Source organism: Caretta caretta, chromosome 2, assembly GCF_965140235.1.
Source record: "Caretta caretta isolate rCarCar2 chromosome 2, rCarCar1.hap1, whole genome shotgun sequence".
NCBI lineage: Eukaryota > Metazoa > Chordata > Testudines > Cheloniidae > Caretta > Caretta caretta.
Genome location: NC_134207.1, coordinates 210,177,932 through 210,191,358, shown reverse-complemented (window position 1 = coordinate 210,191,358; position 13,427 = coordinate 210,177,932). Strand labels below are relative to the sequence as shown.

The 13,427-nt window shown below is 41.1% G+C and overlaps 1 protein-coding gene across 6 annotated transcripts in view; it reads right to left on the bottom strand.

The window, feature by feature from the left end:
* Positions 1 to 13,427, bottom strand: part of HYCC1 (hyccin PI4KA lipid kinase complex subunit 1) — an 84,326-nt gene that overhangs the window by 44,059 nt on the left and 26,840 nt on the right. For 5 of the 6 annotated variants that reach the window (XM_048838368.2, XM_048838370.2, XM_048838371.2 and 2 more), the window contains exon 2: positions 1,826 to 1,914. In XM_048838368.2, coding sequence (XP_048694325.1) covers positions 1,826 to 1,876 — 51 coding nt within the window. In that variant the 5' untranslated portion in view covers positions 1,877 to 1,914. Of the gene's footprint in view, positions 1 to 1,825; positions 1,915 to 9,491; positions 9,511 to 13,427 lie in introns of those variants that run through there. The other variant, XM_075125797.1, reaches the window with a different exon arrangement.

The window sequence follows — 13,427 nt, the reverse complement described above, 5'->3', positions numbered from 1 at the left end:
AACAATCTTGGTTTGAGGCATTTTTCTAGGAATTACTAGAAAGTAGCATTTAACAATCAAGGATGTTGTGTATTTACTACCTTGGATTTGTTGAATACAAAATCTCAACAAAATGAGGCCAGAATACTACTCTTATGTTGCTCCATAGTGGAGTAAAACATGACATTTCTGAACAGTACATAACAAGGTTGAACTCCACACTAGTAATATGTATATATTCAGGACAACTGAGGGACTTGCATTTTCTCCATGATACATAATATATACATAGTGTCATGGAAGATGGTGGGAATAGTTGTGAATTTTCTGGACTACATCTGGAAGAGAGATTCTCCAGGCCATGACTTCACCCACACCAGAAGACCAGATCTGGTCTAGTCTGAAAAGATAGGTAGTTGCCAACTGTAGGTTTTGGTTTTGATAGATTTGTATAACAAAGGCCACCATAAAAATTTCAACAACTATTTCCTGATCCTCCTTTCTTTGGGCTCTCCACGAGGCTAGGGTCCTCAGAGCAAGGCTCAGAGTACCTCTTAGCATGGCGATGCCATTCAGTTACCCCACTGAAGCTGCAACTTTTGTGGTAATTGTGACATTGGTCATGGTGCACCACCTCATCAGAATAATTGAACTCATTTACTACTTTCAATTTATCATGTGTTCAGTGTGTCTATATAGAAACTTAACAGCAACACTGTAAAGCCCGGTGGCATGCTATAAGGGGTTTGCCCTGAAGTTCTGACTACAGGAATTCTGATGTCTTCCCTGATGTGCGCACACAGCTTACCCATTTTTGCTGGAGTATCGGCTGAACAACAGTCTGCATGTGGTGCTCTCAGATAGGAGTGGTAAAATGGCAGCTCTCTGGTTAGCCATTGAAGCTGCTTTTACGATGGCTGGAGGCAAAGCTGATGAGGAAATAGTTGGCTTTAAGGGAATCCCATGACTGCACCTTTGTTCCCTTCAAAGGCATATTCTCCATCGTAAGGTCAGGTGGAGAAAGTGAAAATATGTGTAAGGAAGAAACTTTCAGAAAAACAGCACAAGAGGAAATTGCTGCTCCCCTCAAATACAGCACTGGGTCTGACACAGGACACCGCAATGTGCCAACAGGTAGAGCAGGAAACAGCAAAGAGATGGAGAGAAGTTAGCAGCTGCCTCTAAATCACTGATTTGAACAAAAAAATCCTGAAGGTCACCCCAGAATAAGACCACAAATTTGAGAAGTAAGATAATACTTGTTAAGTAAGTAAGGTTATCTTGCTAACACACAGCATTAAAATCTACAGATAAAACTTCAAGTCAATCTTTGGGAGTTACTTTACATTCCAAACAGTAAGTGCTGTTGCTACATTCAAGAAGAAGGGTAAATGAAAATAAAATGTCAGGTACGGTAAGAACCTGATTTAAAAAAATACCATTTTGGTGTAACATGAAAGCCTAGAGCTCTTCAGCTAAGAGTATTTAGTTGGTACACTAACATTTAAAGGATTTGTTTTTAAATCAGATTTTATCTATTCTATTTTATCTTACTGCATTGAAAGTTTATTCCTTTTTCCAAGCATGAATTTCATTGGGCTGTCATGAGCCAAACATAGCATACAGTCCTGAAAATGGCAAGAAAGGAAATTCAAGTCATATACTTGACAATGTGTTTCATCTTTTCATCTCTCAGACTGAAATTCAACTGTCTTAAATTTATCTTGGGGTTTTCTATAGCACCCATCTCAGCAACAAGCAAGAGCTGATCAGGTACTACTACTGCTACTGAATAATATAATACTTAAAAACTAAGTTTATTTCTAATGATCACACAATATATTACCTTGAACTCTGATAACCACTCCTCCACAACTCCTGTGTCCACAGCCAACATCTTCCCACATCTGATCTGAAACCTTCAACCTTAAATACCTGAAGAAGAGACACATTTGTTAAAAAGTGACAATTTATGCATAGCATATATCATTAAGAAGTTATTGCAGTATAGAGCATTTACTCAGCCACCATAATTATATAAATGTTAATCTATTATCTTGCTTTTTTAGCTCACTAACCTATCATACATCAACATCAGCTCCAAATTTTTTTACTTTGCCTCACGGATGCCAGCTGCTGAAAACAAAATGAGAATATTCACCAGCAGCAGTTTACTAGATTCCAAAAGATTATGCACTGAGACAGGAAGTTTACTGAATAATGACCATGGTCAATAAAAATAATTTAAAAAATGGATTTTGGATTTAAATCAGATATTTATTGCTTGAAGATGATATACTCCATTCTTTGGACCAGTGTAAATAGATATGAAATGAGAATTTAAAAATTTTAAAGTATAAAACTGTTTTCCTAATAACATTTAGTTTACAGAAAAAAAAAAGAAGAGATTGGTTTAAATTTGTATATTATTCTTGTTTTGGATTTGTTCAAAGTCAGGACCTACACTAAGAACAATCTTTTCAAGGTTGTCTGGTTGACAGAGGTCCAAAGTAATTTACTCTTCAAGATGATAATTACTACACAAAGAAAATTTATTCAGCGAGGCTCTTTCTACAGGATCTGGGGTGAGAAAACAAAAAAGGTTTTGCAAAGATCTGTAGAATTAAATTCTATTTACACAATTATATGCAAATAAACAGATGTGAGAAGGCTGGTGCCAGATCTCTTAAATTAATAACCCAAAGGACAGAAAACCATTATCTTTAGGTAACTAAGACTTGATCCTCATGAAGGCCACCCATGAGAAAATGAAGATTTGATAGACATTTGAAGCCAATTTTGACAAAGGCCTGCATAACAGTGTGAACAAGTTTTCTAAAACCTTAGAAACCATCATAATCAGAGTACATAAGACAGATAGGAATTAGCTGAATTTCTAAGAGCATTCATGTTGTTGCAGGTTCAGACTCTAGTTTCAGGCTATAAACCCAATCTGTGACTAAAAGTCATCAGGAATAATGCAGATTGTTGAAAAACTGGAACCTCCAGGCCTTGCAGTCTACCGTTTTTAATCCTAGAAAATAGCTGTCTGTGAAGCCTATATGGCATGAAAGCATTACAGATGTTCTGTCTAGTCTTATTTTCTGAACTATTTTAGAAAATAGAGGAAACTAAATAATCACACATTAGTACAGTGATCTGTCTTCCACAGTCAGAGATGCTATTGTTAAGAGTGAAATACTTTTACCTTCCAGTTCTAAATTAAAAATTTAATGAAAGAAAGTCATCTGGTGGACAGATGATCATCCCATTTGTCTGCTGCATGCACATGACAACTGAACCAGCTGATTTATGCTTGAACTCAGTACATTTTTCCCCCTGATAGACAAGTCCTACTTCTCCATGATGAAAAGATTCTGAAGGCCTCGTTGCTCATATTCATGTTCTTTGTCACTCCCTGGTAGTTTATGTACATTTTGTTGTCCACATGTCACTATCATTGTTCAATACAAGACGCATTGAATTCAACCATATGGAGAGTTTTGTGAAGCAGTGTTTCAATGCCATTACTGACTGCTTTGGAGTCTTAAGAATCTCAAGTTATCACCAATTGTTCAGGATGAAGAGCTATGGAGTGCTACATGTCTCATTAGATCAATATATGCATACCACCAATAGAGTAGTGTGGACAATAAATATTTGAAGGAGACCACCTGAGAGAGAGAAAAAAGGATTAAAACTAGAATTTTAGGAATTACATAATCTGGTAATTCTCCCATTGTTCTATCTCAAAATGAGCTCCAAGATGGACAATACCAAGGATTTGTTCAGTAAATTAATAAAGTGCTGATGCAGTTACTGGACTCTATAGAAAGAGAAATATTTTTAGAAGACAGTCATCAGAAGGGCATCCAATTAAAGAAAAGTAAATGTAAAAGCCCAGATGGAGAAAGAGGGCAATCAACGTTATATCACCTTGGACAACACTATAGGAAGTGATGTGCAAAATGACATATGAATAGACAATGTTTCCCATTAATTGCAGGGCAATTTCCCTTAGGAGAAGATTTCTGACTCCCATTAAGGGTGGCACGATGAGTTTGAGAGAGAATCCAATTTTCCCTGACTCAGAGGAAGAGGCTGTTAGGTTATGACAGCAATCATCTTCTAGGTCCACTTCAGGTTACAACATTCTGCAAGGGCATTACCTCAGGATTTCTAAGGCTTTGAAGGAGCAGAGTGTTAGAAAACTTCCTACAGCTACTCTTTGAGGAGACAGAGGGCTGCTCTGGCCCACATGAAACAACTGAGAGCAGAAAACCCTTTCCCCTACAGATGCTAGCTATGTGGAGTGTCTGCTGGCACAGGGAGGCTAACAGTCTGCTGTGCTACTAAAGATAGCTGACAGAATGTGGTAGAGTGGTAAGCTAAGGCTGGCCTCACTGATGGGTGCACAGATCCAGCACACAGGTTTCTCACGTTGCCCTGAAGGGAAGATCAACAGGTTCTAGTTATTAACAGGCCAATTCATCTGAAGTTTCCAGGAGATATAGAATGAGAATTTCCTCTTACAAAGCTCTCTGTTTGATGTATAAACTTCACTAGCTAACATAAAATAACAAAGCTTGGGACTAAATTACAATGTTCCTTTAATATGTTTATTGAAAGTCATTTATGGTTCTGGTAAATTTACATGTCTATTTCCTCTGTGGCTACAACCACATGGATACAACTGCAGGATATGAGCTATAGTAAATATATGAAGTTCTAAATGCCTTATAAGCAAATGAAATATTAAGTGGATAAGAAATTATGTACTACATTAAGAGTAATTTATCAAACTGAGCAAATTCTTAGCTATGAAAGTTGGTTTAAAAGCAATTACTCAGAACTGTATGTATATTTTGAGTAATATGGCAGAGCACTAGAAAGCATTCCAGAAGAAAAGGATGATTTCAAGTTCAGCATGCTCCTTGTTATCAATATTCAGGAGCTATAGGAGTCTGGAAGTCCTGTAACTTATTAACATAGCCTTCCAAGAGAAAGAAGTTTGAGAACTGTCTTGAGAATTGAATATAAGCTATGTGCTCTGCTCAATTAATGCTTCAGAAGTCAAACCTCACTTGGATTAGAATCCTTTCAAGGAGAGTGCGTGGGGGTGGGGGTTAGGGAGGAGAGGCATTTCTTTGTGCCAGATCTATTTTAGTTAAAGAGATAAGGTGGGTGAGGTAATATCTTTTATTGGACCAGCTTGGTGACAGAGACACACTTTTGAGCTTACACAGAACTCTTCTTCAGGTCTGGGAAACTTACCTCAGAATGTCACAGCTAAATACAAGGTGGAACAGATTGTTTGGCATAAGTAGTTAACACATTTCAAGGGCTCATTCAAGCTGAAGTGACCTTTTAATACCCCTCCAGCCATAGGAGAAAAAGAGTGGGGGAAAGCAGCTGGGGAAGGAGGTTGTTAGTGGGTTATAGATTGTTGTAATAAGCCACAAATCCAGTGTCTCTACTCAGTCCATGATTTTCAGTGTCTAGCAAAGTTATGAATTTAAATTTCCCATCCTCGTCTTTTGAAAGTGTTGAGTAGGTTTCATTTGAGGATGAGGACTGATAAGTCAGATACAGAGTGATAACTTTGTGAAAAGTGTTCACGCACAGGTGATGTGGTGTTTTTGTCTCATCATTTTTCTGTGTAAGTTAATTCATGAGCATAGTGACTATCTGGTTTCACCCACGTAGCTGCTATTGGGGCATTTAGTACACAGGATGAGGTACACCACATGCTGTGATAGGTATGTGTAGAACCCTTGGATCTTGAAAGGTGTGTTGAGGGGGATGTTGGTCATTGTAGTTAGGGGTGGATTGATGCACAGGCCCAAGGGGCCCATGCCAACTTTGGGGCCCCCTCAGGAGCACCAGACCCTGAGTAGAAGTGGGAGGGGCCACCAGTGCCAGAACTGTGGTCCTACCCCTGGCTCCTCTTCTTCCTCCCAGGGCCTTGCCCCCTAGCCAGGCCAGAAGCTGGAGCTGGACAATGGTAAGAGCCACCCAGGAAGTGTTAGGCAGGGTCCAGGGTGCCCAAGAGGAGCCCCCAGCCCGTGTCCCCACCCTGCGGTACAGGCCATTGCCAGTGGGACCCAGGGGCAGGGGCTCTGGTCCAGCCTCATGCCCCCTCCCCAGGGCCTGCAGACACACTCTTCAGGGAGAAAAGGCCCTGCCCTGGCTGAGAGCCAGTGGGGAACCCCGGGAAGGTCACAGGCAGTGAGGAGCCAGGCAGAAGGGCTTCTCCGGCAAAGCTCCAGTTGCTACTGGCCCAGACTCAGCACCCATCACACTGCTCGGGCTCGCCCAGTTCCTGAGCCCAGTTCCTGCTGCCAGGCTCCCCCCACTGGGTCTCATTGTTGCTAGGCTGCCCCCGCCAAGTCCCTCCTGCTCCCAGTGACAGACTGCCCCCACTGCTGCCTAGGCTTTGTGCCTGAGGCAGCAATCCCGTGTGGCACTGCTCCTCCCGTCACCTCTGGCCAGAAGCTTGCAGTTTGTGGGGGGAGGCAATGCCCTTGCCTCTCTCACAAACTATGCCCATGCTGCCACCGTTACACACCTGCCTGAGGCTCCCACGCCCATGTTAAAAAGTGGGCAGCCATGCCGCCCCCACCCTCTGCTCTGGTGTGCCTAGACCCCCAGAACCAAAATGTTCTTTGTGCCCACGGCCCCAATAAATATTAATCTGCCTCTGATTGTAGTATATGTTGGCTGGTTTTGCATCTATTGTTCTGGCAGGGTCTGTTTACTGTTTAAGTTTACTAGGAGAAAAACAAGAACTACACCAACTCTTCAAAACTCTTTGAGATTTTTAATATTATATGTAGTAGTAATTCTTAAATTTTTCATCCTGATCCTTGGCTCCCATCAAGAAGCACATTTTCACAGATGAGGAGGAGCTTTCAGCCAGCCTTGCACACCCTCAATCCTGGGGTCACTCTGTACCAGTCCCCAGACTGTTCTAACTTTTGGTTGCTGTCAACAATCCCAATGGACCAACCCAGTTATGGCACTTGCAAGGACGGGTGTTGCACTCCATATGATTTTATGAAAATATGCTAATGAGTGTGAATATAATGTAACTGGAATATGCTTTGTCAGAGAAAAACACAGTTCTCACTCTTCAGGTTGGGTGCAGCAAGTCAGATACACTTCATTTTCTCAAGCAATTGCACAGAGGGAGAGAGTGCACTAGGACACAGGGTTTTCCCCCACCTGGGCAGGTCTCTCTAAAAATAAACAATTAGAGCAAGCATTTATACCTTTATTACAGACAATAATGAGCAACAGCTGCATATTGTTTATACATATTCCTACATGATATCTTATTTTTCCTCACCAATTTCTCTTATAGTCTACATTCTATTCTTATCTAATACAAGGTCACAACAGTCTCTCTCACAGTTCTTTTCCCACTTGTTTTGCACAATCCCCTCTTCTACAAATCTCGCGTTATTAAAGCTAGAGTTAGCCTGACTCCTGCTCATTTCAGAGGCCTGCATCCAAATTCCCTGTATCTACTTCCACAGCTTCATGCAAAAGGTCTCTTGTAAGGTGTCATTACAAAGCTACTGAGTGTGGTCATCCTATTTGTATAAATGTATCATTCTTGTATCTGAAACTAGAAATATGAAATATAACTCTGAGGTCCTATTGTAATTATGCAAAGCGTCAGCCATTAATGGTGGTTTTGAATCTTGATGGCTCCCATTAACCAGGACAATTGACTGTAGATGGCTCTGTTTATTTGCAAGCCTTTCTGTGAGTCAGGCCGGGAAGAATGAAGGCTTGGGGTCTCATAGGACATGTGACCATGTCACCTGGTGCTTTTCCATTTAGAAGGAGGGGTAGGGACCCAGAGAGACTAAAGATTACCGCCTTGTGCCAAAGCTATAAAAGGGGGTGGAACAGAACAAAGGGGGTAGCAGTCACGAGAAATCCCCTAGCTACCACCTGAGCTAACAAGAACTGTACCGGGGAAAAGGATTGGGCCCAGACTAGGAAGAAGTCCAGTCTGTGAAAGCAGCTTATTGGAACATCTCTGAGGGTGAAATTTTATCTGTATTCAGTTTCCTACTGTATTAGGCTTAGACTTGCGTGTTTTGTTTTATTTTGCTTGGTAACTTGGTAAGAGGTTTATTGCTGGGGGGGGGGGGGGGTGCGTGAGATTCTGTGGCCTGCATTGTACAGGAGATCAGACTAGATGATCATGATGGTCCCTTCTGACCTGGATATCTATGAATCTATTAAAAACTTACTTTGTTATGTCTGTTATTACTTGGAACCACTTAAATCCTACTTTTATATTTAATAAAATCACTTTTGCGAATTAATTGACCCAGGGTAAGTAATTAATTCCTGGGGGCGCAAACAGCTGTGCATCTCTCTCTATCAGTGTTTTAGACGGCGGACAATTTATGAGTTTACCCTGTATAAACTTTATACAGAGTAAAACGGATTTATTTGGGATTTGGATCCCATTGGGAACTGGGTATCTGGGTGCTAGAGACAGGAGCACTTTCTAAGCCATTTTCAGTTAAGTCTGCAGTTTTTGGTTCAGACTCTGGGTCTGTGTTGGAGCAGACTGGTGTATCTGGCTCAACAAGGCAGGGTTCTGAAGTCCCACGCTGCCAGGGAAAACTGGCTCAGAGGTAGTCTCAGCACATCAGGTGGCAGTCCCAAGGGGGTCTCTGTGACCCAATCCGTCACAACAGGGAAAGCAACAGACCCATATAGTGACTTCTCCACCATTTGAGGACTCCTAGTCATATTTGTTTGGCTAGTAAACCAGTCTTGCATTGTTAAAGCAGCACAAGACTGCCCTAAAGCAGGGAGAATCTGGCCCTCAAGGCCCCAGTGGGAGTAAAGGTATTACAATAATAGTTTTGAATGATAACTCAGTATTTGCCCTCACAATCCATTTGTAAATATAGTCTCACTTTACCTTTTGTCACCCTGTCTTTGCTGCTTTTTCTTGTTCTGTATGTGGCTACAAGCTCAGTTAGAGCTGGCTACCTACAATTCCACTTAGCCTGATCATATCCCACAGATCAACAGCCTCTATCTCAGAGGCCTTACTCCATTCCAAATGTGCTGAGCCATTCCAGCTGCAATAAGTCTTATAGTTTTTAAGATGTACAATGCAGTGAAAATGTTTGAGTATTGCACATACCAGGCTATAAGAGGAAACAGCTATTTTAATGCTTCAAACGTTGTTTGTTTTTTGTGGTTCATTAGCTTCCGTATGCTTCACTCTATATATACACACACCAACTTAACAAAAAAAAAAAAGTTTCTTTATGCTTGTTGTTCCTTCAAACTTAAAAAAAAAAAAAAAAAAAAAAAGGCGGGGGAGTGAACGACTAATCTCTTTACAAATATTGATCAAAGCTATGTATGTTGGCTAGTCCTTTTAAGAAATGATGTAAATAAATGCCAGAAGTAAATAACAAACCTCTAGATAAACACTTTATTTTTAACAACATTAAGAGATGGCTACTCACAGTGCTGAAGTTGCCAACTGAAAGGACACTTCTCTGGTCTCTGCCTCTTTGACTTTCATTCCAAGGCACGTGGACTCAAAGTAACTTGTTCCATAAAGCTGCTCTTATGAGCCAGTGCTCTTATGAGAGCTGTGGTTAAAAACTGTGTCCATTTTGCATGTACTAGCTCTCCTCTTGACTGAAATCTGTCTAGAGCTGCCAACCACATCCCCATGTGACACATCTAAAAGTACTCTTAACCCTTTTTTCATATAAGGGAACTTGTACCACTGGATCTGCAGAAGTTTAGCAATCTGGAGCCCGTTTGGTTTCAAGCATATTTCTATGCTTTGAGATACTTTAAGGAATTTATATTCGTTATCATGTTCTGTAATTCCTCTTGGCACCAAAGGTACGGTATTTGGTAATGTGATCACGGAGTTCCACCCAAAGCCAAACCAAATTCAAATGAATTCTAAACTTGTATGAGTGTAAGTATGAATAAATAAGGTGAGGGAAAGGATACTGTTCTACACAAGAACTACTTTGAAACCCAGGCTGTAAAAAGCTTGAATTACCAATTGAAGGTCCTTTTAAGAGCAAAAACTAGTACTTTTGCTGTAGTACTATGAACTCTAGTTCTTCATAGTGCCTCCCCCAGCTTCTCAATACCACTGAAAAGGTAGAATTACCAAGCGCTGTTCAGACAGAAACTTGTTATTTAACCTAATTGTTAGTGAGTTCAGTCTCACCTGCGGTAAGGCTAATTTTAAAGACAGGTTCTCCTGTTTGATTGAATTAGTTTGACAACAGTCAAAGAAATTTAATAATCGTCTTATCACCAGATTTGGCCTGCCACAACCTTCAACGACCTATCCCAAAAAAACGAATGTGTAAATAGATCAGTAAGTGGCAAAGTCAGCAATGTCAAGAGTGTTTCTTAAGCAGAGGCTTCACAATAGCTTCAAGATCAGCTGACGCTCTCCTGTAAGGGGAGGCAATACAGTGGAACAGACAGTATTTCTCCACTGACCTTCACCAACCAAGGATGCATGTCAGAGGTCTCAACACATCCCATCACCACAGTAAGCAACACTGGCTAAAACACTGAGAGGCCGTTTCTTTGGGTACATCTATACAGCATTTTGGAATGTGCCTCCCAGCCCAGGTCAGTCGACTCAGGCTAGCGAGGTTCACACGAGCGCTCTAACAATAGCCATATAGACAGCGCTTTGAAGATGCAGCTTGCTCTGAAGCTCAGGCTCTGAAGCCTAGGTGCCTACCCATCTTCTATTTTTAGTACACTAGTGCAAACCCCGCTAGCTCGAGTCTGTCGACCTGGGCTGGGAGGTTTATTCCAAAATGTTGGTAGAAATATAAATGTTTATTGCTCAGGAGACTTGATACCATGTAAATAGTCAGCTCAGTAACAAAACTCTTGCAGTAAGAAAAACACTCAACTAACCAAACACAGACAGTGTGGTTTAACTAGCCTGTCCACGACCCAAACAGATCTGCTGGTAAGACTTTAAGGATACCACAGTGCAGCCAAAAAACCAGAATCTCCCACAAAGCCAAAATGACAAGATTTCAAATCTCAGACTGCAGATTTCTACTGCCATTCTAATCATCTCACTTCTTACTTCATATGTAAAGCAGCACAGCCGACAAGGATAAAGCTAGCAGAAAAGGCATTTGGGGCCACTATCATTACTGAATGACAAAAGTTATATAGTCAAACGGAAGAGCTGTATCCTCCTTCAGAGCCTGCGACGACCAATCCTCTGCCACTTACTGAATCCTGCAGAATTTGTTGCCACTTCAGTTCCCATCCCTAGACAATAGGTCACTTAAGTGTCCTACCAGAAATATTTTCTAGCCAGCCACACACACACACACACACACACACACAAAGACTTCTCAGAAACACATATTAAATATTTTTATGTAATTTATTGAACACAATTATTGATATCAAGGACAATGTATTTAAAAATGCCACCCTTCACTCCCAAATACAGTTTAAAAAAACTCACTAACTGGAGATGCACATTAAAGGCATCAGATAGTGACAAGTTTTTGTACATCTGCAAATATGAACTGTTGCTTCTGAAGCAATTCTGCCCATTCTACTCCTTGAGCCTTCTAAGTGTAACCCCTACCCCCATTACCATAAAGGGGGCTGTGAATCTTACCAGAGCCCAGCAAGGGCCAAAGACTGCACTCTAGGAGCATTGCTGCCCCCTTGCCAGGCAACCCTCCCTTGTGCAGAGAGGAGGCTAGAGGGCGGGAACTAAAGCAGCAGCCCCAGATGTCCCAAAAAGGAGAGCTCAGATTAGTTCTTTACCCAGAGACCAGATGCCTGGGAGAAGGGAGGTAGTTCCTCCCTTTAGAGGTTTCAGAGTAACAGCCGTGTTAGTCTGTATTCGCAAAAAGAAAAGGAGTACTTGTGGCACCTTAGAGACTAACCAATTTATTTGAGCATGAGCTTTCGTGAGCTACAGCTCACTTCATCGGATGCTAGTGATCCGATGAAGTGAGCTGTAGCTCACGAAAGCTCATGCTCAAATAAATTGGTTAGTCTCTAAGGTGCCACAAGTACTCCTCCCTTTAGAGTGACAGTTGAGAAAGGACCTGAAGAAGAGCTCTGTGTAGCTCAAAAGTGTGTCTTTCACCAAAAGCAGTTGGTCCAAAAAAAAAGATATTACTTCACTCAGCTGGTCTCTATACTTGAGAAAGAGTCAGGGGTGGTAGCTCCCTCCTAGGTAACAGCTGAAAGTGGGGGTGGGTGGGAGGGAAGCATGCAGCAGAGAGAGCCAGAGAGCATCAAGCTCTAAGGCACAGTGACAGGGTTTTTTTTTTTCCAATTTTTCAAGTCTCAGTTAGGAAACTCAGTCAAGTTAGCCCCTATGGGAACTTACCATATCATCGTAAAGGAAGTGACTCCCCAGTTGAACGGTTCAGCTGGCTACCTCAGACTACAGCCTGATCATTGATAATGACCTCAGCCAGCAGGAAAAGCAGAAAGCTTATATCTAAGCTCCTTCCCCCAGTGTGAGGAGAACTCAGACCATCCCCTGGAACTGAAAAGGGATTTGAGACCCTGACTGCTCTGCAGATCATCTGGCCCCTCAGACAACACACATTGGACCAGAGTGCATGTAACATCTTTCTATTTATTTTTTAAATGATTTAAGAAGTGTTAACAAGTTTACTAATCCTTGCCATGTAAATATCAGAAACAAAATCATTAGAACAGTTAACTTTTGTTTAAAGAGACATTATAAAGGAATAAAGTCATCAGATCTTTCTATTTAACAAGATGGGCATGAGAATACCACCAGTCATTTCTACTGATGTTATAAAATTGAATTAAATAACTATACACACATTTAACAGATCAGGAATGTCTATCAAATGTTCATATTCGAACAACTGGTCAGGTGTGCTGGGTTTTTTGTTTGCTTTTTGAACAGGTGAATGTATTCTGAGTACTAAATAAAAGGTAGACACTTGGATATTTGGTTATCTGTCCTCTATTTTGCTGGGTACATAACCGGTGTGAATTTTTCCATAACCACAACCTCCAATTCTTTTTTAACCATTCTTCAACAGCTAGGCTATTTTTCTTTTTTCCAATCATGGGCTATCAATAGCTGAGCAGCTACTAGCAGATGAGAGATTAATTCTTCATTTCCTTTTGTGGGACCATTCCCAGTAGGAAGCCCCAGGATTATCAAAGGATTATTTGGTAATAAATATCCAACAGTTTGTGATATTTGGTTATGAATTGCATCCTAATATTCTCTAATGATAATTATATATTAACCTGACTGGTGTGAGAGATACCATTGAAACAGTATCTTAAAGAAATTTTCTTTTATTGTGCTCCAGACTGACATTGCTGGTCCTCTTTTCCAGATCAAACCCCACTCCTCTAGGATAACTGTCTACCCA